This window comes from Lipotes vexillifer, unplaced genomic scaffold (assembly GCF_000442215.2).
Source record: "Lipotes vexillifer unplaced genomic scaffold, Lipotes_vexillifer_v1.1 scaffold545, whole genome shotgun sequence".
NCBI lineage: Eukaryota > Metazoa > Chordata > Mammalia > Artiodactyla > Lipotidae > Lipotes > Lipotes vexillifer.
In genome coordinates this window covers 184958-211133 of record NW_006779129.1, presented here as the reverse complement: position 1 = coordinate 211133, position 26176 = coordinate 184958, and the positions used below count along the sequence as shown (strand labels likewise).

The following is a 26176-nucleotide window of genomic DNA, read 5'->3' as shown; positions in this document are numbered from 1 at the left end:
GCACCTTGTGCAGAGCAGACAAGAATTGATCTGAAAGCACACTGGCAGGTGACCCTTTGGCTACGAACAGTTTGTTCTCACCCACCCATATACTGAGTTACCAAAATGCGCCCGCCTGATGTGGGGCAAACATTCTTCATACCAAAGAAGGCCCACGAGGTGTCGTATCTCAGTGATGCAGCCTCTCCAGGTAATGCCGGACTCCTCCCTCGGTGCTGGGTCTGCCCTTTGCTAATTGGTGTAGTTAACACACCCAGCCTGTCATGTCAAGTCGGGGAGGTGAGGAGAGACATCCAGAGCAAGCATTCACCAGGCCTGCGCCCCCGTTTCAAAGAGTCTTCCTTCTACCATGTAGGCCTGGTTTTCTGGGCCTCACTGTCCTTTCTGAAAGATTTGAGACCCTAACAGTCTTGTTTTTAGAGGACTTCCTTTCTTTTTACAGTCGAACCTGGAAGTACTAAGTACGAGGAGGTGCCCAGTGAAGACGTCAGGTACAGATACAGGTTTTACTGTCCTTGAGTTGTGCCGGCCTCCAGGCTCCCCCTCAGTAATTGGGATCAATCCCACCAGCCGATGCAGGAACCCTATCCCTGCTGGTTCAGAGGGGAACCACTGTCACCGGTGGCAGCAGCCTCCCCCCACCCCCGGGACAGCAGAGCCCAGAGTCAGGATGGAAAGCAGAAATTCCTCCAGGCTTATCTGGCAGAGCAGTAAGAGGGGCTCTTCCCATCTTCTGATGGCCCCAGGCTGGTGTATTCTGGCTGTGGGAGAAATGGTCATAAATGGGTCTGCAGTAGGGCAGCCTTCCCGCTGTCAGTAGCTGAGCTGCTTCTGGGTTGACGTCAGGGAATCCCATGGTCGTAAGCCTAGTGCTGCACTTCTGGTATGAGAGGAGTTTTCTGATCAGGAGCAGCGATGGTGAGTAAGTGATTTGGGCAGTCCCCAGATGGGTTCTGGGCAGGGACAGCAAGTCCATATGCAGAACAGGAGTAGACAGAGCACAAGGACAACTCAGAGGGAGACATTTTCTGGGAACCCTGGCCATCTGTTCATGGGGGTTACTTTTGCCTTCCTGACCTGCTTGAGTCTTATCATTCACCACCTCCTCTCCATCACCACTCGAATGTCCTACAGTTCAATTCTGACACAACCTGGGGTCAGCACAGAAACTACGTTAAGGACTCAATCCCAGGGGCTTCCCTGGTGGCACAGTGGTTAAGAACCCGCCTGCCAATGCAGGGGACGTGGGTTCAAGCCCTGGTCCGGGAAGATCCCACGTGCTGCGGAGCAACTAAGCCCACGAGCCACAACTACTGAGCCCACGAGCCACAACTACTGAAGCCCACAGGCCTAGAGCCTGTGCTCCCCAACAAGAGAAGCCACCGCAATGAGAAGCCCGCACACTGCAACGAAGGGCAGACCCCATTTGCCGCAACTAGAGAAAGCCCGCGCACAGCAACAAAGACCCAACTCAGCCAAATATAAATAAATAAATAAATAAATAAATAAAAAAGGACTCAGTCCCAGAAGACAGCCACGTTAGACAGCGGCCATCAGTGGAGTCCCTAGGCTGTCCGCACTTCTGGCCCGGCCGGCTACAAACCTGTCCTGAGTATCAGAGCTGCGGGTCCTTGTCCAGGTCTCGCGAAACCAACAGCCTACAGCTTCCTCAGTCAGAAGACGGGAGCAGCACACCCAGATGTGGTCATTTCAAAGTCCACACACGCCAGGCCTGGGCCTTTCCTAGTTGTGGGCAGTGCAAGGCGTAGCTGCTTGTCTTTCACTTTGGAAGGGAGACCATGATAGTCTACAGACCACTGATTTTTCATGGAATTTAGCTCTCACCATCCAAGGCAACTAGGGTACTTCCTGCTCATTAGGACCGATTACCATGATGTCTTGAATGCATCAAAATGATATCACGATGTCTAAACAAAGACCCTAAGGTAAGGTAGGGAAGTTGTCCCTGCCGGTTGAAATCGAATTGATCATCTAATTGGTACTGAGAAAAAAATGATAAGGGAGCCTAAATGTAAAACCTTTTATGATTGTACCTGGGACAGGTGCCATCACTCCTGGACCCATATCCAGAGTTTATCCCAAAGTAGCCAGAGGAGTACAACAAATCATGAAACTGGATGTAAACAGCAGCATTCCATTGAAAACCAGAAACACTATTGTCTCGGCTTGGGCTGCTATAATGAAATGCCATAAACTGGGTGGCTTATAACCAACGGAAATGTGTGCCTTACGGTTCTGAAGGCTGGAAGTTCAAGATCCGGGGGCCGGCAGGGTGGGGTTCTCGTGAGGGCCTCTCCTGGGTTGCAGACGGCTGATTATTCCTTGTATCTTTACGTGGTGGAGAGCAAGCACTCGTGGCTCTTTTAAGGGCACTAATCCCGTCCGTCAGGGAGGGCTCCTCCCTCACAGCCTCATCTGCTTCCCAGAGCTTCTGCCTCCCGCTGCCACCCCGTTGTGGGCAGGACTTCAGCATAGGAGTTTTGTCCATCGCAGGTGCACACAGAGCTGGGCGTGAGAAGATCCGGAGGGCGTACGTAAATGACATGGTCGGTAGTCAGACTCATCGTGCTGGATCCTCTGTTTCACTGCCTCAGCCACGTCTGTGGTCTGTGGGACGTTCCCTGTGACTCGTTGGCAGAACAGGAAGAAGCACAGGTTCGTGCTGCAGCTGGGTGTGCAGCGCTGGCCTCAGCCACAAGTACGCAGTTGCACACACACGCAGCGTACGGGGTTTGGAAGATTTCCAGCTGGCAAACTTCGGATAGTACAATGGTGCTCCATTCCATGTGGAAAGAGAGCTGACCTGGGTTCCCGATCCATAAGCATTCTTATGGGTAATTGACTGCCCAGCTGGCCAGTACTTGATGGCAGAAAGATTGCAAAGTGGTGTCAAGGTCATCTACAGGACGGGTATGTAAGAAGACCTTCCTCCCTCAGGGCACCCACTGCGGAAGTGCAGTCCAGCGGACAGGATGACTTGCTCGTGGGTGTCACTCAGCCTCTTTCCTTAGGTGGCAGAAAAGAGACTTGCACTGGTTCAGCAACAAGACCTCTCACCAAGGCTTCCTGGCTTCCCCCACTTTCAGTGCCTGAACTGCCAACCGCAGAGGCCAGGGCTGAGAACTTGATGTGGCGAGCTGGTTCCTCCATCACAGAGGACGCAGTGGTTGGTCGCGCCAGGAATAGACACACTCCAGGTGCGACTTTTTTGCTTCCCTGTCTGCAGTGCGTCTGCCAGCACCACTCTCTGTGCCCTTGGAGACGTCTTGTTCATTGCTGTAGCTCTGCATGACACTGCCTCTTAGCAGCAGGCATTATTTTAAAGTGATGGAAGTGCAGGCTGAGTTCACACGTAGAATCCACTGGTCTTACCATGTTGGAGGAGGTCGTCGAGAGAATATGACCGATGGTTGACCTGTGAGCTGGCCCTGGGCCATCAGAGGCTCCCCACCAGCTCCCCATCCTTGGGTTGTGCATTGCGCTTGCCCTCCCCACACTGGCAGCTGCCCCAAGGATGCAGCCTTGAGACAGCAAGGTGGTGTGGAGACCATCTGGAAGGTGTGCGTGACTGAACCCAGTCAAGGCCTCTGTATAAGCTCTTAAGATTCTGGTGGGCGGGTGCGGAGATCTATTCGTCTTCTGGCTGCCAGGACAAACCTCGTAAGTTCCCTGCTTATTAAACCTGCTGATCTGGAGTGTCTGTGTCTCTTTGGTCTCTCCTTGCCCTCATGTACAGGGGCAAGTTTACGAACCAATATCATGTGTCCCATCAGCTGGAAGCGGCTGTCTGGGCTGAAGAGTGGAATGGCTGGTTGAAGGCTCTCTATCAGCGCCAGCTTGGAAATCAGTCTTTCAAGTTGGACGCAGTGTTGCAAACTGGTGTATGCCTAAAACTAGGAGCACGTGTATCATGTGCTTCCCTTACAGCCAGACCGCAGGGGTCTGAAAATCAAGAGGCAGACTCTTCCACTGCGTGTGCAAGTTGGATTCTCTGGTTTCTCAATCGCAGATAAGCAAAGGAGTACCGAGCCGCACCCCTGTGGGCCACTCAGGTTCTACACATCCTTCCCCGTTGTGCAGTGAGTGCAGGAGCAGCCCTACCCTCTCTGTCACCAAGACAGTGACTCCTCCTTTCACCTGCTGGTTCCTAGACGCAGGAACCCAAGGTTCCCAGACATCATCCATAGTTTATAATCCAATGGAACACTTGGTGTGTTCCCCAGGGAGTGTCCCTTTTGGGGACCAGGACCTCTAACCCTGCAGAATCTAAACTTGGGAGGACAGGAAGCACAAAGCCCCCAGTGGATCACTGGGGGTGATGGTTAAGTGGGACCGCTCCTGTTTCCACTCCTTGGGTTTCAGATTCAGGTATCTTTCTTGTTGGGAACACAGTGCCATATATAGGTCTTGAATGGCACCCCATCTTGGCAGAACATTACCTCCGATTTGGTACTTGAGCTGTGCCTTTAGCTGACTGTCCCAGTGCTCTGTCAGGCAGCAGATCCCGTGGTCATTGCCCTCCTTGCAATGGCACTTCCTTTGCCATAAAGTGAATCCTATGTTTGATATGATGCCACATGGGATCCTGTGCCAGAGGAACTACCACTCCATAAGCCCCTGTTGCCTGACACTTGTGGGCAGGAAGTCAAGACCTATATATGGAATATGAATCTACTTCTGTGAAAACAAACTCCTGGCCCTTCCAGGATGGAAGAGTTCCAATACAGCAAACTTGGCTGGTTGACCTTCTTAGTGGAAGGAGCCACATTCAGAGCCCAGCGTTGGTCTCCTGCTGGCAGGTTAGACCTTCAGTGTCAGCTAGTAGTTAGATCAGCTTTGGGCCTACGAGCAGCCTCCGACCTCATTACTTTGGTCCCTCTGTTCTTGTGCCCATCATGCCAATACAGGGGTTGCCAAGTAAGAGATGCTGTCCAGGGTCGACTGGCTGAATCGTCGTTCTGTCTGCTTGGTGGTTTATTACTTTTATGGGTGCTCTCTGGTGGGCATTAATATTTTATACCAAGACCATCCTGCTTGGCGCCTATCCCAGTATGTCTTCCCACATGCTTTCCTTGTCCCCAGTTTTCCAACTGTTTTCCTTCCAAACCCTTAGCCAGTCACACAGGCCATCCAACACTGCCCGTGCGTCCATATATATTCTCACCTTGGGCCACTCCTTACGCAGAAAAGGGAATGACTAGGAGCTCTGCCCACGGGGACGGCATATCCTTAACCACTGTCTGTAGGGCCAGCCCTGAGTGAGGCTGTAATGTAGCTGCTGTACACTTTCATTCTGAACTCACATGCCAAGTCAACCCATCTGTGAACCAGGCTCAAGATTTTTCCATCTCTGTCAACTTGCTCTGAAGGCTTCCCCATACGGTCATAGATGTGAGGGAACAGAGAGGCTCTGATACAACAGCAGTGGATGCCATGTGCGTCTGGGCCACCTATTTTGCACTCCCTTGTGACCTCTGAACAGTCTCATGCTCAGTCTTGAATGTGCTCCTTCCTTCCACCTGGTGATGGACTGTTTCTGGGCCAAACCGACCTGATGACTTGGTGAGTTTGGCAGAACCCACCTCACAAAGCAGTCCTGTCTGCGGGGTCACTTGGTGTCCCAAGGTCAGATGTTCCATCTCTGTCAGAGCACAGAAGCACACCAAGGTGGTTTTTTCCCCCCAAAAGGCATATATAATTCTCTGCTTCAAGTGGCATCACAGAACCTAGGGTTCATGCTTTGTGAATCTCCTGCTGAGATGTGCCAGAAACTCCACATTGCATTGTTCCCCACCACCAATACCACGTGCTAGACCGTATGGCCCAGGCAGCAGAACTGCTTGCACCACAGCCTTGACCTGAGACAGAAACTTTTCCTTTTCTGGGCTCTTCTCAAACCTGGAAGTCTTCCAAGTCAACCAGTATTTGGGCCAGAGCAGTATTTATAGGTGTGGAATATGCTGCTTCCAGAACTTGAGGCCCAACAGTGTCTTCCTTTATTAAAAAAATGGTTGAAGGTCCATGATGCAACAATTGTCTTTTTCTTTTGGAAGGGATGCCTTAGGGCACCACTGACCACTGGATCCCTAAAAGTATTTTAAGTGTAGCAGGTCCCTGAATCTTCACAGGGTTTATCTACTACTCTCTGGAGCATCGGTAAGACATCTTACCGATGTCTCCGGCATCTTTATAATGTTATTGATGTAATGGAACAACGTGATGTTCTTCAGGATGGTGAAGTCTTTGGACGATGAGAGGGCAAGAGAGGTAACATAGGCTTCAGGCAAAACTGCATCTTTGTTCCACGTGAATGTGAAATGTTTCTGATCTTTTCTGATAGGGACAGAAGAGAATACACTGGATTAGCAGCCACCTACCACATCTGACACGGAGACTCCTCTCGGGGCTGCTCCTGAGTCGAGTTTGCAGTATACCCTCATCCTGCAGGATCCTTCTGATTTCTGCAGGGATCATGCTGGTGAAGTAAAGGTTTTGGGGACCACCATGCTGTATCCTTTAGATCCTTAAAAGTGGCACCCATCTCTGCCATCCCTCCCACCCCCAGGTGTGATGTTGCTTTATGATCCTGATAGGAATAGGTCAGTTTTAGAGGTTTCCACTTGGCTTTTCCTATTGTGATAGCTCTAACCCTACAGGTCAGGGACCCAAAATGAGAGTAATGTTAATTGCCAAGTACGTCAATGCCAATTATTCACTTTGGGACAGGGAAATGACCACCAAGCAGGTTCACAGACGCAGTGGACCTACTGTAAGCTGGACCTTGGGCAGGACTCCATTAATGATCTGGGCACCACATGAGCCACTCTGACAGGGGAGCCATGATGATCCAGGGGTCTAGATGTCAAAGTCAGTTCAGACCTTGTGTCCATCAATCTTCAAAATGTTTGGCTACCTACTTTTCCCCGGGTGTAGTTACCAAAGGAAAGGCCTTTGGGATTCATTTCTGTGTATACTTGTGGTATATCGCAGGGTCCTTCTTGGTATTTGGCCACCCCTTCAGTTCCATGTCTGAAAACTGGCTCAGGTCCAGAAACTGGCTGTGGGATCCTGATTTTTTTTATATTGGGCAACCAGCTTGATTTTCCTAGTCATCCATCCTTGATTTTTTTTTCTGCTGGTAGTACCTTCAACTGCCCATCTATTTTGCCTCTAGGGATGCTGTGTTTTATGAAGCATTTCTGCAGCTCTCTGCAGCTCAGGCTCCCTTGGCTGCTATGCACACCTTGCTGGCCATTGTAATTTGCGATACTCGGACTTCTGTCAGTTCCGTGCTGCTTCCTGGCCTCTTCTGTTTTAGGATCCTATCGTCCCCGATGCTGTTCTGGAACAGCCTTTCCTACTGTCAGCTCTCACCTAAAAGGTGAGCCACCATTGGCTAGTGATGTCAGTACCCCTTTCATCAGTCTGTTTCTTTGGACTTTTGTAAAAATTTGTTATTTGTGCCTTTATGTGGAATATAATCATCTGGTGGGTCTTCAGGAAGCACAGAGTATTTAAATTTCAGCACACTCACATCCCTGACCCTTGTACTCCTTTCCATCAGTCCGCTGTAGCAATTGTCATTTCAACTTTGCTTACCGTGGACCATAGCTTTTTCTACGTGTAGTGTTTTAAAAATATATCTGCAAATTCTGAAATTTCTCCCTTTGAAAGGAGTCTGATGCCTCTCCCCTGAATATAGGTGAGATTTACTAACAGCTGGGGAGTGGCAGAAGTGATGCTATATGACTCCTGAGGCTAGTTCACAAAAAGGCCATGGCTTTCCTTTGTCTTTGGACAACTGCCCTTGGAATCCAGCCATTACATTGTGGGGAAGTCTGGGCCACAGGGAATGGCCATGTGTGGGTATGCTGGCTGACACCCCCAATCCAGGCTCCTGCATCAACTGTCAGACATGTGAGTAAATGAACCTTCAGATCATTCCAACCCCTGGCCTTCAGGCTGCTCCAGCCGAGGCCCCAGATGCTGTGGAACAGAGACAAGCCATCTCCACTATCCCCTGACCCACAGTAACCTAAAGAGATAATAAATGATTCTTGTTTCAAGCCACCAAGTGTGTAGTTACATAGCAATAAACACAGCATCATTTCAGGAGCATCCTTTCAGAGAGTTTGCTACCCGTCTTTGCCGGGGTGTTAAATCCCGTATCTTAGAAGACTGATCATAAGTCTTCTACCCCATTTTACGCTCCAGTTCTCTCCTGATTTCTGCAGGGGTCATGCTGGTGAATTAAACAAGGACGCTGGGGACCGCCACTCACCAAGCACACTTATAATCCAGCCCCGCACAGACTTCCCTAGCTCCTGGCAGTTGGCTGGTTCTCACAACCTGTAACGGGTTGAACTGTGTCCCTGCAAAAGACGTTGAAGTCCTAATCCCCCGGTACCCGTGAATGTAGCCTTATTTGGAAATAGGGTCTTTACAGATAATCAAATTAACATGAATTAATTAGGGTAGGTCCTAATCCAATGACTGGTGTCCTTAAAAACAGGGGATTTGGACACAGAAACAGACACACATATAGGGAGAAAGGCACGTGAACATGAAAGCAGAGCGATGGGCATGATGCATCTACAAGCCAAGTAGCACCAAAGATTGCCAGCAAACCACCAGAAGCTAGCAGACAGGGATGGAAGATCCTTCTTTCGCAGGCCTGTAACGTTGTTCTGACTTCCAGCCCCCAGAACTGTGAGATAAATTTCTGTTAAGCCACCCAGTCTGTGGTACTGTTACTGCAGCCCTAGCAAACTAATATGTCCTTTTGAAGGGGAGGGGGCTATAGTCCACCTGAATTATGCTAAGAAATAACCATAATTATATGCCTAGTGTCCAACAGGTTGGGGAAAGGAGTGCTAGGTTGGTAGGGAAAGGTGAGCCACATGGGCAGGCTCCAGAGGTTTCAAGGCAGTCTTGGGGGTGGGGAGCAGTCAGAAGCTTTGAGGGCACCTACCCAGATATGAGATCTCTTTGACATGTGTCATGGGCCCAGATTTTCCCAACCAGGGCCCCAAACTTAGCGTAACAGAACTGCCTTGAATGGGTGTTTACCATCTTTGAGATATTAATTCTTGAGGCTGGCCCTTGTCTTTATTGTCTCAATGCAGGAGATGAGGCTTTTTTTTTGCAGGCAACCGAAGAGACTCCATGGCTTTCAATGGTCTGTTGGTAGCCATCCACTGTCCATTATTTCTCTTAAGGGCATCAGTAGTGTTAAGGAATAGCTACCTAATCCCAGTACCCTTCCTTACAGCTAATATTTCCATCATACGTAAAAGGCTTCTAGGGTATTCATTTCACTTCTCTGGTTCACTCTTCGACACGGGTGTGTGTGTGGAGGGGGCGGGGGGTCTCAGTTCAGCTCCACCAGCCCCCAAGGCTCCGGCCGTCTGTAGTTCCCTCATGTCTATCCTCGCACTTCCCAAGGTCACCCCACGGTCTGAAATGGCTGCTGGAGCCCCTTCCAAGGCTGTTTCGAAAAGCACATGGGCTAACACACACGTCACAGCGCGTCTACGAAGGACGGGCAAAGGTGCCCAGGGTGTCCTGCTCACTCCCGAGAGTCGTGAAAAGCCCCACGCATAAGGCCCACGCGTGCTGGGGAGGAAGCGTGTGGACGCCCCCCGCCCGCCCCAGCGCACCCCGAACCCTCAGCGTCCGCGCGGACACCAGATCAGGGCCTGCGGGGTCGCCGTGGGCGGACGCCCGCCTGAGGCCCGCGACCCCAACACCGGGGGCGAGGGGCGTCTCGCGCCCGCAACCCCAACACTGAAGTGACCGCGCTGAGAGGCGAGCCAGCGTCCCTGCCCGTCGGCGATCCAAGCCCTCGGCGCAGAGCCTCTCGGGAGTGACGCTCTCGCCGCTCTCCCAATGGGAGCCCGGAGCGGCCTCGCCGCGGCCTCGCGGCCAATGGGAGCGAGCCTCTGGTGTTGCTGGGCGGGCCCGGCCTCTCACCTGGCAGGCGACTCGCCGCGTTACCCGTCTCGCCCTTCCCGCCGCGCACGCGCGCTCCGTACAGGGTCGGCCGGGCGGTCGGGGGCGCGCGGGGCGGTGGCGGCGCCAGAGGAGCCGTCCGCGCTCGTGCCCGCGCCTCTGTGGAGCCGCCGGGGCCGCGCCCCTGCCCGCCGCCTGCGGTCCCCGCTGGCCGATGCGGGTCGTCGGGCGGAGGGGAGTGACGTAGCCGCCGCCAGTGCCGCCGCCTCGCCTCGGCGCGGCCCGACCCCGACCCAGACCCCGACCCCGCCCGGGTCGAGCCGGCCGACTGGCCGTCCTTCGGCGGGGCCATGGCCGAGCGCGGGTGCCCGCTGGAGGCAGTGCCGTTACCCGCCGAGGTGCGGGAGAGCCTGGCCGAGCTGGAGCTGGAGCTGTCGGAAGGTGAGCGGCCCCGCGTTCCCCGTCTCGCCCTTCCCGCCGCGCACGCGCGCTCCGTACAGGGTCGGCCGGGCGGTCGGGGGCGCGCGGGGCGGTGGCGGCGCCAGAGGAGCCGTCCGCGCTCGTGCCCGCGCCTCTGTGGAGCCGCCGGGGCCGCGCCCCTGCCCGCCGCCTGCGGTCCCCGCTGGCCGATGCGGGTCGTCGGGCGGAGGGGAGTGACGTAGCCGCCGCCAGTGCCGCCGCCTCGCCTCGGCGCGGCCCGACCCCGACCCAGCCCCCGACCCCGCCCGGGTCGAGCCGGCCGACTGGCCGTCCTTCGGCGGGGCCATGGCCGAGCGCGGGTGCCCGCTGGAGGCAGTGCCGTTACCCGCCGAGGTGCGGGAGAGCCTGGCCGAGCTGGAGCTGGAGCTGTCGGAAGGTGAGCGGCCCGGCGCCTGGGACCCCCGCCCGGCCCTCCTCCCAGACCCCCGCCCGACCCTCCGCGGGCCCGGGACCCCCGCCCGGCCCTCACACCCGAACCCCGACCCCCGTCCGGCTTCCGGCGCCCGGCGGGTGGCCGCGCTTTGGGTGGTTTGGCCTAAGGCGCGGGAACCTGGACGGGGATGACCGTTCTGTCCGAGCGGGCTGTCCCAGCCGAGGGCTGCGGGTCAGCGCCCTGGCAGCCGCGCCGGCTGCAGCCCCGCGTGCCTCGCTTTCCTCCTCTGAGACGGGGTGGTCGCAGCACCTGCCCCTCGGCGCCCGTATGAGCCTAATGCCTTAGCAGGTGCAAAGCACTGAACACTTCGAACGAGGTTGTTAGCCCCTTTTAGGGAACTTTTAAAAATTTAAAAAGCATATTCAATAAGTGGTTGTTTGTTTAAAATAGACTGAGTGATTAGGCCTCAAGAGGCGTGGGTGGTGTTACCCCTCCGTCTGTTACCCCAAGGCTCGTGTCCTGAACTCCGCGTGGCTGCCGGCGCACAGAGTTAGTTCTTGTCCGGGATCAGGGAGGCCTCGTAGCCGTTGAAGAGAAGCAACTAAATGCTTAGCTGTTCTTGACACTTAAGTGCGTTTTCAACTGTCAGCAGCCATTTACTCCATAGTCTGAACCCAGTTCAAGTTTCGCTCTGGTTGGGGTAGTGACTTGTTACCACTGTCTAATAAATATGCCCCGGACTGTACTGACTGCTCACCAGCCTTCGGGAGGTAGGTGCCGTCGTTATCTTTGTTTTACAGATAATACAGCATTTACATGCAACCGCTTTGAATTCAACATGCAAATTTTTTAAATTTTATTTATTTATTTATTTTTGGCTATGTTGGGTCTTCGTTTCTGTGCGAGGGCTTTCTCCAGTTGCGGAGAGCGGGGGCCACTCCTCATCACCGTGCGCGGGCCTCTCACTGTTGCGGCCTCTCTTGTTCCGGAGCACAAGCTCCAGACGCGCAGGCTCAGTAGTTGTGGCTCACGGGCCTAGTTGCTCCGTGGCATGTGGGATCTTCCCAGACCAGGGCTCGAACCCGTGTCCCCTGCATTGGCAGGCAGATTCTCAACCGCTGCGCCACCAGGGAAGCCCCAACATCCAAATTTTTAAACGTTCTGTGACATGTGGCATTTTTTTTTTTTAATGGAAGTGCAATTGGAAAAGGGTGGATTTGAGAGTTCTTGGTGATTAGGTGCTCCTGAAAAATCTGAAAAACTCAGATTAGGAATGGTTCTGACAGTAACTACTGTCCTGAGTTTGTTATAGTTATTCATCGAGGGAAAAATCATATAGATGCCGTTTCGACTCAGCACAATTTCAAATATGTTTCTGCAGATTGTTCTTAGTTTCTTCCCCAGTGTATTAGTTATTTCCTCAATTCCTTGTTGTTTTGTGGTTGGATGTTGAGTTCCTTCTAGGAGTTGACAGTTAGATGATTGAGAGCTTCATGGTGTGTGTGACAGAACACACGTAAAGACAAGTACGTCAACAAAAGAAATGCTTCCCCATTGAATCCTTTTATGCTGCTGTCACTTTAGACACACGTAGAGGACGTACAGTTGGGTGAAGGGCACAAGGTTACGCACAGGTGGATAGGAGCCCGGAAACGTAGCTTAAGCTGAGGAAGGAGAAGACAGTGTTGAGGGGAAGGGACAGCAGAGTGCGGTGCAGCCAAGGAGGCAGGAGCCCTGGCCTCTGTCCCACGCCCACACCGGTGAGGTTTTATTTACGTAGTTAAAGGAAGGTGTCATTAATGAAGCACACTCCTAAAGCAACCAAAGTTCGTGTCATTGTCATTATCATTTTTATATTTTCATCAAGTAGAAGTAGAAGGTGGGTCTCCCTTTGCCCTGCGCGCTGTGTCTCTCCCCACGCGCCCCGCCCCCCGCCGTTTGAGAGAAAATTCTAAGTTAGAATAAATTCAGTCAAGTCGGAATAGGGTGCCTTCACGGCACTCACATTTGTCTGAATGAGGAGTTGCTTAAAACTTCGAGATGACATCGTACGAGGCAGGTTGGCGGGAGGAGGGAGCTTAACACAGACAAAACGCTGCCCGCATGGAGACGGGGGTTATCGTCAGATACCGGGGTAACCTGGAGAAGCCTGCACGATGTCCCCTCAGCCCGTACCCAGCCTTGACTAGGAGAAAATACACCCCTGCCTTTATTCATAACTCGCACGTGGCCTTGTTCTCCAGCATCCTCACTGGATTCTCACTGATTGTTGAAATTGGGGTTCATCCTCAGGGATGGTTCTTGTCTTTGGATGCACTCATTTCTCCCCATAGAGCAGGTTTGTGGACTTTCTCATTCCAGAGGGAAATAGGCACAGCCGTGGTCTTGCGCCCTAGCTTTCCTGGCTGTTTTGCCCGTCTTGACTTAGGGGTCTTCTTCAGACGAAGTTGAGGGTGATGGGTGGAGGTACACAGAGCCTCACCCTTCTTAGAAGCCCCCCCACCCCCTGAACATACTCAGAAGAATTCACGTATGTGGCTCCTCAAAGCGGATCAGAATGTCTGTGCATGAAAATGAGGTTATTAGAGGTATAATCTTGATTTTTTTTTTAAAGAATTAATTCCCAAACACTTAGGCTTTGCCTATTACTGTCTGAAATTACCTTCGATATGCCTCACAACTAATTTTGGTGCTGTGCGGTATCTTGGGGCTGTTGTTGCTGAACTGCTTTAAGAACGAGGATGACACAGGGTGAACAGGTGGAGCACAGGGGATCTCTAGGGCAGCGCGACTGTTCTGTACAATACAGTAATGGTAGATACAAGTCATTCTACGTTTGTCAAAGCCCAGAGATTGTACAACACGAAGAGTGCGCCCTAATGTTAGCTGCGGACTTTAGTTATAATAACGTATCAATTTTATTCATCAATTAGAACGTATGTACCACAGTAATACAAGATGTAAACAGTAGGGGATGTGTGGGAAATCTCTGTTCTTTCAAATAAATTTTTTGTAAACCTGAAAAAAAAAAACCCACAAAAAACCAAGGGTGATGGTGTGAAGTTTGTTCTTTGTTTTAGTTGCCTGCAGAGGTTTAGAGAGGAAATTCCTACACAATAGGTTACATTTATCCCACTCCTGTTTTTTCATTCTGGTTAATAGGTCTATTCTGTAGCTTTAACTTTAGTCTGTTTCTTGTTTTCATGCAGTTTGATAGTGCAGGGGCTCCAGCCTGGATGGAGTCGACCAGAAAGGGGAAAAGCTCCATTTGGAGCTTTTTGGATGTACAGGAAGGGACTTCTTTTCACAAAAAGCGTTTTTCCTCATTAAATGTCTTTAATTTCTAAAATTTGTGATATATTGATAATTCTCTAGTTTTCAAAATGACAGCCTGACATTGCCTTCACATCGATAAACATTTGTTGTGCTTCCTAAATATTCTGTGGTGTACTAAAGTTCTCATGTCCAAATTCCATTCATCTGTCAAAGCCCAGCCCAAGTGTCTTATGTGACCCTTTCCTGATCCTCTCTGATGAGGCTCCTTTCTCAGAATTCTCATCACCCTGCCCCCTCTTTTGGAGTTCTTGCCACCTTTTGTTTTTTGTGTTTGTTATTTATATATATTCATTCATTCAGTAATTATTGCGTACCTGCTGGGTGCTAGGTAATGTTTTGGCTGTAGTGGTCAGGTTTAGCGTTGTTTCTCCATTGATCATAAGGCTTTGCACAATGTTGTATTAAAATAGGAACGTAGATACACATTGCAGAGGAGTGAAACAATTTAAAGGAAATGTAGGCTGGAGTGAGCATCCCTCCTACCTCTGGCGTCTTCCCAGACGTGGCCTGTGGTATCCATTTCTTGTGTTTTCTTCTAGAAGTAATCTGCCCGTGGTTCCCATACAGTGGTTCACACACCTCCCGGGCTCCCTAAGACCGTTGCTGGGGGGCCTAGGTGGGAAGACTGTTTGTTTATAATAATACTAAGACGTCATTTCTGTTTTCCATGTTGGTACTGATGGTGCAGGAGCAGTGATGGTTAAGACTACTGGTGCTTTGGCAGAAACTGTGAGGCAAGGGCCCCAAATCACACTGACAGTCAGTGCGTCCTTCACCACCTCCCCACTTGCAGTAGAAACAGGGCCACTTTGACTTAGACATATACCCTTTCTTGCTGAAGCAGCAACAGTTATAACTTGCTTAAATCTCGTACCCCGAGTACCCTGAGTACTTGTTCTAGTCTCCTCGTGAGGAATGGGAGGTGCACGTCAAGCACGTCTGCCACACTGAGAGGTCCAGAGCCTGTGAACGGCTCTGTTGTGCAGTTTGAGCTGCAGAACAAATGGGCCACGTTTGTTGTGGAGCGTGATTTTTACTTGAAAAAGTGAGTGACAGACAAGCCACAGTTATTCAGAGTTGGGTATGTGGTGGACGTTTTCTGAGAAATGAAGAACAATTGTCAGAAATTGTAGCCAACGATAATATTTGTGCTTTCAAGCAAAAATACAAAAATTTAAAACTTCTGTCTGCTACCATGAGCTTGACAGCCTCTCAGTACTTAAAGACTTATTTTGATGGGATCAGTGGCAATATTAATGAATGTGAGTTATTGATATTATTTAGTGAAATGTGTCAACGTTAGGAAGAGCTGCGTAATTCTGTGAGCCAGCATTTTCCAAATGAACAGTGTATCATGTTACAAATTTGTGCATGGGTAAAAGATCCATTCAAAGATATACCAATAGATTGCAACGAAAAGTTGCAGTACGAAAAGTTCATTGACGAGCTTTTAGATTCTACATTGCAACTGTCATTTAAGAAACTACCACTTGCCTAGTTTGGGTGTGGTATAAAGCAGAATGTCCACAGTGATCTGAAAAGGCTACTGAAATACTCCTCCCTTTTCTAACCCATGTGTGTGTGAGGCTTTGCTTCATAGACTTCATAGACAGGATTTGCTTCATAGACTTCAACCCACATATCCTGCAGCCAGCTGAATGCTGAAGCAGATATGAGAATCCACTTGTCTTCTAAGAAGCCAGATGTTAAGGACGCTTGTAAAAGTAAAACAATACCTGTACTCACTAAATGCTTTGGAAATCTATTATTTTTTTAATTTAAAATATTACTTATGTTAACATGGTAGGTTTATTATAAAATTTTTAAAATTAATTAAATGTTAAAAATTGCATAGTTTTAATTGCTAATATGGTAAACATTGATAACTCACAAAGAAACAACAGCTCTTTGGGGTCCTCAATAATTTTTAAGAGTGTGAAGGGTTCTTCAGGGCAACACCTTTGAGAACTACCAGACCACGGAACACTAACAGAGCTTTTAAGGAGATACCTAGATGTCAACATCTAAAACGCATCTCATTTTTCGTCCCCTGGTACTCGGGTTCGCCATTCCAGATGCTTTACTAACAATCTCCCCACTTGGAGAGCCAGTGCCTTTAACCTCCTGTTTGGCACAGTTTGCAATTTCTGCGGAGGATGAACTGGAATAGGGAGAACCAATGAGAGGTATTTTTCTTTTACTTTGTGTAACATTTTTTTAGCTGTTGCCTGGTATAATGTGATTTCTGTTTATATTTTTAAGGGCAATCACATGTTTCAATTTATAAAACATATGTTTGAAAATCTTTAAAAATTGCACTTACTGACTAGCTGCTTGTACATCCATCCCACTTTATGCAAAATCCATCATCATGATTCAAGTGTATTCCCTTTAGAATGTTTTTCTTTCTATAGCAAATCATCCTAGTGCAGTTGTCTTTTTAAAGAATATTGATTTATAAATTTTTAAAAGAATATCAATACTAGGATTTCCATTAATGTCGTAAAACTTTGCACATGCTGTTCATTGCCAAGTCTCTGTACGTGTTGAATTCCTTCCTTCGTTTTAAGACTTAAGTTTAAACTTCACTTTCTCTTTGAAGCTCTGCCTTCCTCTGAGAACAGCCCGCTCAAAGTTAGGTGCCTGCTCTTTTTGTCCCTTTGGCACTTACTGGGTCATTCTTACAGGATTTATCCAATTCTGTGTTTGTGGTTGTTTGGCTTTTCTTTGCCACTTCATAGGGAGCAATTCCAGAGGAAGTTTGATCTGCCCATCGTCATGTCCTCAGCGCCTATTAGCACATTTTAGGCGTTTTACTGAGCGCTTGCTGAATTAATAGAAGAGTGACCCACGCACGGTGCTTATTCTCAGTTTTAAATCAAGAATCCTCCGTAATTGGCTTGAATACTTAGCTTTTTGATAATAGTTTTTCAGATTCAGTGAAGCCCTGGGAGGACTGACCTGTGCCTCGGGGAGCCATTGGACCAGGATGTGGTCTTTGTTGCTCTGAACTCCTAGGAGGAAAAGAGGCTGAGATGAGTGCTCTGGGAGTCCGGCCCCGCCGCGTGGAGCTCCAAGACTCCAGTCTCATGCGGCGCCGCAGTGGCCGTGATCCCCCTGGGCCTCCCCTGCTGGGGTCCGGGTCCACACTGACCACAACGGAGGTCACGACTCCTGCCGCAGGAGTACAGCAGCTGCCGCATGCCTGGGAGGCTGTGACTCCCAATAGGGACCTTGGCTCAAGGACCCCACGTGGCCTGAAACTTTCCTAGGGCTGCCTGGAGTCTAGGACTTTTCCTGCCCGACCCGCCTGCCTTTCTTCTTCCTCCTGCAGTCACACCTGACAGCTCGCCAGCCTCCTCTGGGGCCCTCCCCACCTTCCCACCTAAATCTCTTCACGTCTGATCCTGTCATGATGTGTGCTTCTTGGAGGACCTGAACTGCCTACAGGGTCACGGGTTTTGACCCGTGTTGGGAGGGCTGGTTTATCTGGTGTTCCGGTTTATGTGTGTGTCTCCCTCGTCGATGGTCTGCCCTTCGAGGTTGTACCCGGCACGTAGTTGGTGGTCATCGTGCACTGAACTGAACTGAACTATCTGCTCTTCTCAGGACTCTCTTGGCCGCGGCCGGCTCTGGCTTAGTTGGCCATCGTGACGCTTCACCAGAGCAGGGGCTGAGCCCACCTTGCTCTCCTCAGCGTCCCAGGCACCCGAGACGCCGAAATATCGTCCATGTCCATTGACCTGTTACACTTCCAGGCTCTGTTGGAAAGAAAGGCGCCATTTGCTCTGTCCATTTGCCTTCTGTTAACGCCTGGCAGACAAAGGGAGGTTGGGCCCTTGGGGAGGCAGCCTTAGCCTGGGTCAGGAGGAGCCGTCCCTGTGGCTGGGGAGGGAGCAGTCGTGGCTGGCGGGCCAGCTGGGCCGGGGCCGCAGAGGAGGGAGCCTGCCGAGTCACGGCGCGAGGGGCAGGCCCTGGGAGACGGGCCAGGAAGGCAGCCCGGGCCGGCCGGGCGGGTGTGCTGGGCCCTGGGCTTATGCACCAAGTGTGCTGAGGAGCCGCTGGAGCTCTTGCTGCTCTGACCACTGGTGCCCTTAAAGACTCCCTGGCTGCTGGGAGGAGGGAGAGTGAGCCCAAGGCCAGCTGTGGGGCAGGCGCTGCGGCAGCACGTGCTCGGATGCAGGGCAGCGGCTACGGGGCTGAGACACGGCTGGATCGGAGGCGGGTCCGGAGCAGGACTGAGGGCATCGCTGTCGCTGTCGCTGGAGGGTGGCCAGGAGTCAGGACTGAGCGCCATGATTTGCTGCGTGTGCCCCGTGAGATGGGAGGGACCGGGGAGGGCCGGGCTGAAGGAAAGCGTGGCTGCTCCTTTATTCGCAGGAGAGCTCGCACGAACACACGGGCCATGACTCGGGTGCGAGGCGGCCGCGTGGAGGTGTTACAGGACAGAAATGTCTACCCTCACAGACGTGCGTCCTCAGTGGGGGGAGCAGACGGCCAGATGAATAAAAACATACGCAACATTAGATTTCGATAAGTGCGTTGAGAGAAACCGGGAGGGAAGAGGGCGGGGAGGAAGCGCTTGTAGACTTGAGGCGGGGGCGCTGCAGTTCTCCCCAGGGTGGGCAAGGGAGGCCTCCCCGAGGAGGGCCTTTGAGTCCAGGGAGAAACTGCATTGCTGGGAGGTTTGTTTGCGGGGAGGGCTCTGCAGGTGGGGAGGCCCCAGGGCAGGTGAGGACTGTCCCGTGTGTGTGTGTGTGTGTGTGTGTGTGTGTAGCAGAGGGGGACGAGCAGCGGCTGGAGGAGATTCCCCAGGGCCCCTCGTGCCTCCGCAGGATCAGTGTTTATCCGGGGGTGGGGCTCCGTGGAGGAGGGCCGTGGTCTGGCAGGTGCCTCGTGCCGGGTCTCTGTCCCGGCAGTGAACTGGTTGCCTAGGATGAGGCTGAAGGCAGAGAGTGGCGTGGGGAGCGAGGTGGGGAGCCCAGCCAGTCTGCTCCATTGTTCCGCTGTGTTGGGATGACTTGGAGGGGCGCGCCTGCTGCCCTGTGCAGTAAATGCTTCCCGCGTGACACATGGGCCGGGACGCGGGATGGGGATGTGAGGGTCCTGTCTCCCCCTCGGCAGTCGCAGCACCTGGGGGAGAGTGACTGCCGTCCTGCTTGGCACTGGCCAGTCTGGCCGGGCCCTTTCCTCGGCTGGAGGGCAGGAAGGAGCGGGTGTGTCAGGGCACAGTGCCCTCCTGGGGGCAGCCGCCTGGCGCGAGCCTCAGCCCAGGCGTGTGGGTCTGAGTCGTGCACTCGTGGCAGCCTCCGTGGTCATTCAGTTCCCTGCCTTCCTTTGACCTTCAGTCTCGCAAAGTGAGATCAATATACATTCAGGACTTAGAGTCTGAAAAGAGACCAGGGCGGGGGCACTGCTCTGCTGGGGTGAAGAGTCCTCGTGGAGCGGGGCCCGGGGGTGGAGTCCCTGCCTGCCGATGCGGCCCGCACCCCCATGGGGCGTCCCTGCAGGTGTCATCGTCGGGCTCCAGGGTGAGTGCTCCGTCGTCTTAGTTGGAAAGACCCAGAGACTTGTAATTTTGAAGACACATCTCTCTTTCATCTTTTAACTGACGTGATATACACCATTTAATATAAAATGAACGGCTACAAAGCATTTGGTCACTCTGCTATGACACGGCCGAGGAAAGGGGGGAAGGAAGCAGGGTGGTGGGAGTGGGAAACGTACTGCTGGCACGTCCTTAAGACAGACTCTTCCTGGAGCATTTTGTTTGCAGTGAGCTTGCTTCTGAGTGAGACCAGCATAACCCTTGTGGGTCAGTCTGTATACCCGTAAGTTATCTAACGTTTCTGGTGGTGCACTTCTGTATTAAGACGACTAGGAAGTTAGGTACTATTTGGCAAAGAAAAACCTCTGTGGTCAGGGAAGGAAACCCTAAAAATCGTTACCTCTGTCATCTGCTGATGAAGAATCTTTTGGAGTGATGCCCCCCAAGGGCTCCCTTCCCACTTTTCACACAGGAGATGAATGGCCTGTGCTTTGAGAGTTCCTGCATTCTTGGGGCAACACTTCAAGTAATCGCCGGGGTACAGTGATCATGCAGGGGTTTCCATTCAGACTTGGCTTTGTGTCATTCAGCCGTAAGGAAAGAATAGAAATCCTGTTCCTTCCGTCTACGCTGACTGTTCGTGCCTTAAGACTCTACCATTTCGGAAACAGAGAAGGAACTTTTATTCCCTTTCAGACTTCAGAAATTTTCTACAGGGTCTTTGGTAAAGAACCTTTAAACTGAGTATCTGAAACGTCAAAAGCTATGCTTATGCTTGTTGAAAACAGGCAACTCAAAAGAGCATGTCCTAGTAAGTTCCTCCATAACTCATGGGTTTGTGTCCTTAGGTTACCTCTAAAGATGAAGGAGGCTAAGCTGTTTTCAGGAAACAGCTAGGAAACACTAAAACTAGGATCGTTTTGAAATGAAGGTCATAGAAATGTTATAGAAATAGAGATTCTCATCTCATCGTCAGATCGTCTTGGTGCTGTGGACTGAACTGTGTTCCCCAAACTCGCATGTCGAAGCCCTAACCCCCAGTGTGACTATATTCCTTTAAGGAGGTGATTAAGGTTAAATGAGGTGCTAAGGGTGGGTCCCCAATCCCCTAGGAGCCGCGTCCTCATGAGAGAGAGAGAGAGAGAGAGACACGCACACACAGAGGAAAGACTACGTGAGGACCCGGGTGGGCGGTTGTCTGCACGCGAGGAGGGAGGCCGCGGGAGGGACCAGCCCTGCTGCGACACATGGATCTCAGACGTCCAGCCTCCAGAACCGTTGTTTAGGCCACCCAGCCTGTGGCATTTTGGTATAGCGCCCCGAGCAGACCAAGACCCTCGGCGTGTCATCCTGTCCTTCAGCAACCTTCAGCAGACTGAGTAGAAAGGCTCATGACCTAGCGGGGCTGACAGACGCGTGAACTGGCAGTGCAGTGAAGTGCGCGGGCCCCAGTCGGCGCTAAGAGCGGAGTGACCGTCAGGGCTGGGCAAGCAGGAAATAGGGTTTCCTCCAGCTTTGTTTTGAAGGCACGTGTGAGGAGGGTGGAGCAGAAGAGCACGGAAGGACGTGCTGGACAGAGGAGGGTGAGCCAGAGCTGAGTGAGCTGGGGGTCCAGACAGTGTCCCCCTGGCCGGTGGTGGGAGAGCAGGCTGGAAGGACGGGGCTCCTCACGGGAGGATTTATGCATGCCAGAGAGGAATTTGGACCGGACTCTGGAGTCTAGACCCGTGTTGGAACAAACTCACATGCTGCCTGCAGCCAGGTGGGTGTTGTGGGTGTGAGGTGACAGGCACAGTAGAACCTTCTGTGGTGGTGGAAATGTTTTGTGCTGTCCGGTGTGGTAGCCACTGGCCACTTGTGGCATTAAACACTTGAAATGTGGCTGGTGGGCCTGGGGGACTAAATAGTCATTTAATTTACTTTTAATTAATGAAAATTTAAAGAGCCACATATGGCTAGTGGCTGTTGTATTGGACAACACAGCAAAGTGTGTGGTCTGCTAAAGGCATTGTATTAAAAAAGAGGAATGCCATCAGTGTATACCTTATGCAGTCTTCTGTCCCAGCTCCCAACAGTGGGAGAGGATTAAAATGAGTGTGTGCCTTCAAGAACCCACGAAATCTTGAAAAGAGAGATGGCCAATTTTCTGTTTTTGAAAAAGGGCTAAGGGAGTGGTTACCCTTGGGTGCTTTATTTTAAGCAGGTCTTCCTTAATAAATGATGGAGCCGGCGGGGTTTTAAGGTATTGAGCAGCAGTTGAAATATTCCTGTGTGATCTCTGTCTGTCTCTCTTTACTCCTCTCTCTCTCAGATTTAGAATGATTTTTCTGGTGGCGTGTGGAGAGTGGTTTGGATGAGTGTGACACTGGGAGCAGAAACGTTAAAGAGCATGTTGCCGTGCTCCAGGGCAGGAGACCGTGCTGGCCTGGCTGGAGGCTGAGCCAGTGGGCTGGGGAGAGTGCTCTGAAATAGAAGCAGCAGCCTTGGTGTGAAGAGGGGCACGTCGGAGGATGGCCCCTCATCGGGGGGCTCTAGGATGACTCCCGAGTTTCTGAAATGAATGCCGGGGAGATGATGGGCCTCTTCACTGAAGATGTGGGACACAGGAAGAACACGTCTGCTTCATACCTGTTGAGCGTGAGGCGCCTCTGGGAGGTCTGAGGGATGGTGTCCAGGGAACATTTGGATGTGTAGGACTGGCACTTTTAGAAAGGGCTAGTCTGGAAGTAGAAATTTGGAAGTCATTGGTACAACAATTGCCCCGTCTGGAGAACTGAAAAATGCAAAGAAGGCCTAGGATAAACCCTCTAGCAACTCAAACCCCAGAGGGAAAGGCAGAGCGAGGAGACCACAGGGGAGACCAAAGAAGGAAGGCACCACAGCAGGAGCAGAGCAGGGGGTGGGCCTCTGTGCACGGAGGCCGGAGAGGGTCTCTAGCCGGGGAGCATTTACTTGGGGTGGAGGATTTTCTAGGTCAATACGCATGACCAGTCATCAGGTGAAGATGACTCTCCTTCCCCAGATGTCACGGAAATGGTAGCAGTTTTGAAAATTGAAAGGAAATTGACAGCAGTCTAGATTCTGGAAAGTCAGAAAGGTCGGTCGGCACAGTGAGCAAGGTCGGGGCGGGAGCGGGGAGGCAGGGCTGAGGCGGGGAAGCCTCAGCGCTGGGGAGCAGAGGGTGCCTTTCTCAAGGGTTTCCGGAGTCCGCCACGCCACTGCATTGGGAGGAAGGGGTGCCCAGAGGGCAGGCCCGCCTCTGCCTCAGCAGCACAGTTTCTCACTCACATTCCTCAAAAGAGTTCGCTCGAGTGGAAGCTGTGCAGCTGAAAAGTTGGGAAACCCTGGAGGGGATGATATTTAAGTTCTCCTTTCAGTTGCAAGAGTGTTCTGCGTTCGGTCATGAGCATCCAGTGTGAATCATACCATGGTGTCGTTTTATCTCACCAAGGGATGTTTAAAAGCAACCTGCACGTGGCTGTGTTTATAGGGGCTTTATTCATAATTGCCCAAACTTGGAAGCAACCAAGATGGATGTCCTTCAGTAGTTGAATGGATAAATAAACTCGTACATTGAGACAATGGAATATTATTTAGCACTAAAAAGAAATGAGTTACCAAGCCAAGAAAAGGCACAGAACAATCTCACATGCACGTTACTCAGTGAAAGAAATCAATCTGAAAAGGCTGCCGATTCCAACTATTCTGGAAAACTGTGGAGACAGTAAAAAAGATCAGTGGTTGCCAGGGGTTCAGGGGTTCAGGGTGGGGGAGAGGGATGGATGGGCAGAGCACAGAGGATTTTAGGGCAGTGAAGAACTCTGTATGGTAGCGTGATGACAGACACATGTCATTAGACGGTGGTCCAAGCCCACGGAATGTATGACAGCAGGAGTGAACCACATGGGCTTTGGGTGATGATGACGTGTCAGCGTAGCTCATCATCTGTGACAAATGCACCACTCTGGTGGCAGATGTTGATATTGGGGGAGGCTGTGCATGTGGCGGGCAGGGGATGGATGGGAACTCTCTGTGCCTTGCCCTCAGTTTTGCTTGTGACCCTTAAACTGCTCTAAAAAAAGTAAAATAAAGCAAAAGAGAGAAGGGAAAAAAAAAAAACCTGGAAAATAAATCTACAAGCCCAGATGGTTTCACTGACAAAATTTATTAAACATTTAAAAAAGAAATAACACCAATTTTACATAGTCTCTCTCAGGTATATTTTAACTTTTAATTTTGGAATAATTTTAATCTCATAAGAAATTGCAAAAATAGTACATAGAATTCACTCAGTTTCCCACAATAACATCTTATATAGCCATAGTACATTATCAAACCTTTTTCCATATATTCTTAATTATAAAAGATTATATGATCATTGTGTTAAAAGATTTAATGAGTTCAAAAGTGCATGAAGTAAAAAGCGAAATCTAACACCCACCCCAAGCCAAATAAATAAATCACTTCCTCGGGGTAGCCACTGCTAATAATTTGTTGGGTACCCCTCCAGACATTTTGTGCACATACAGAAATATATATACCTACATGCATGTGAATATAGTTTTTATTTTTTTACTTTTATCAGAATCACATCATTTCGTATGTACATTGTTTTTCAGCTTGCTGTTTTTACTCAGTAGGGTGTCATGAATCCCGTGTGAGTGATACCCACCCCTTCCCCGCCCCCTCAAGTACCAGAGTATTTTTTAGGACTCACAGTAGCCTGTAGTAGGTGATGTATGGCATCACGTTCACTTCTTCCTACTTGTTTTCCTGGACAGTTAGGTTTTCTCACACACTTTGCTGTTACATGTAATGTGCACCGCCTGTCCTCGTTCCCGTGACCTTAAGGAGCTACTGAGTGCCTTCGAGAATAGGTCCTTAGAAATTGTGTTGCTGAGGTAGAGACATGATGATAGCATTTGGGGTTTTGCCTTTATAATCCAAAGTGAATTTGTTTTGTGGCCGTGGAGGTCAACCCGAGCCACACATCGTGCCCCTGCCTGGAGCATTCGTGAGAGCAGCTGCCCACAGGCCACCAGAGAGGCACCTTCTGCAGATGGCCTGGTGTGTTTCCAAAATCGCCCTGGGGCCGGGGTACCCACCCAGGGGAGACCTCCACTGTGTCTGGGATTCCCTCTGGCTGGTGGTCAGGGTCATCCCGGTTCTGTGCAGCAGATTGAGGAGCTTGCTCTGCTGTTTGTCTCTCTCTAGCGTTTACCGAACCTGGGGTCAGAAATCTTGGATGTGAGTCCCTTTATTAGTTCATTAGTTTTGCCCTGGAGTCTGTTTCGGATTCCATTTTGCTGTCTGTGGCTGGAAGCTTTGCATTCAGAGGTGTGTCAGGTTGGTGTCTACATTGGATACTTGAAAATATGCTAACTGGTTACACGTGAAAATGTGTAGCTGGTTATATTCAGTTAGTTTGGACAGCTTTCAGGATATCATGAGCACCAAACTGGGAGTTAGCACGTTTCCTTTCTGAATGCTCTTGGTACCTTCACCATGTCAGCGTTCATTTGAAACGGGAACATGAGAAGAGACAGTTTCTAGGAAATGAGTACTTAATTTTAAAATATTCTGAGATTGGAATTGACATATACACACTACCATATATGAAATAGATAACTAATAAGAAACTACCGTATACCACAGGGAACCTTATTCAATACTCTGTAATGACCTATATGGAAATAGAATCTAAAAAGTAGTGGATATACATATATGTGTAACTGATTCTCTTTGCTGTACAGCAGAAACTAACACAACATTGTAAATAACTGTACTCCAATAAACATTAATTTTAAAAAAATTGAAAAAAAATCCTGTAAAATCCAATGCTCTGCTTTAAAATGAGGATTTATCTGTTTTAGTTTAGTGTTGCAATATTGTTTTCATTTAAATATGTCTTAATTACATATTTTCATATGTTCTGGAGGAAACAAGCTTTTTAGTAGATATTGTTTAAAAAAAACACATGTGCTTTAAATTTGTTCACAAGTTGAAACTCAGTAAGCAAAATCATACAATCATATCCTGGATCCAGTCAGGGTCTGTGAGTGTCCAGTGAGCGTAAGACAAGGACAGCGCAGCCCACGGGCCACTGCAGTCAGCAGTGGATTAGGTGTGCTCGTTACATCACAGATCGGATGATGATAAAGACGAAGTGCTTAGTGAAGAATTGACAACGGAGTGAGATTTATTATATGATGTCATTCAGGTAGAGTAAAGATACACGGACACAAGGCAGGATATGTTCTGCAGAACGTATTCAAATTAAAAGGCCCACAAGGCAGTAGAATAGTTTTGTGTGGGGTTGGTGGGGGCTCAGGTGCAGACCAGGGCCGAGTCAAAGGGTGTCGGTGGCAACCGGGAGCGGCTCTGTGGGCGCCCGACTGGGTGCGCAGTCCTGAAAGCGGAGGCTCTGTGCAGTGGCCTCACCACTTTGCCTGTTTGTTTGGGGTGGG

At 50.6% G+C, this 26176-nt stretch overlaps 1 protein-coding gene across 1 annotated transcript in view; it reads left to right on the top strand.

Moving 5' to 3' along the window:
• The first annotated feature begins 10737 nt into the window (after window positions 1–10737).
• DIP2A (DIP2 acetate--CoA ligase A) overlaps window positions 10738–26176 on the top strand; it is a 96340-nt gene continuing 80901 nt past the window's right edge. The window contains exon 1 of the mRNA XM_007452476.1: window positions 10738–10828. Coding sequence (XP_007452538.1) covers window positions 10738–10828 — 91 coding nt within the window. The remainder of the gene's footprint in view (window positions 10829–26176) is intronic.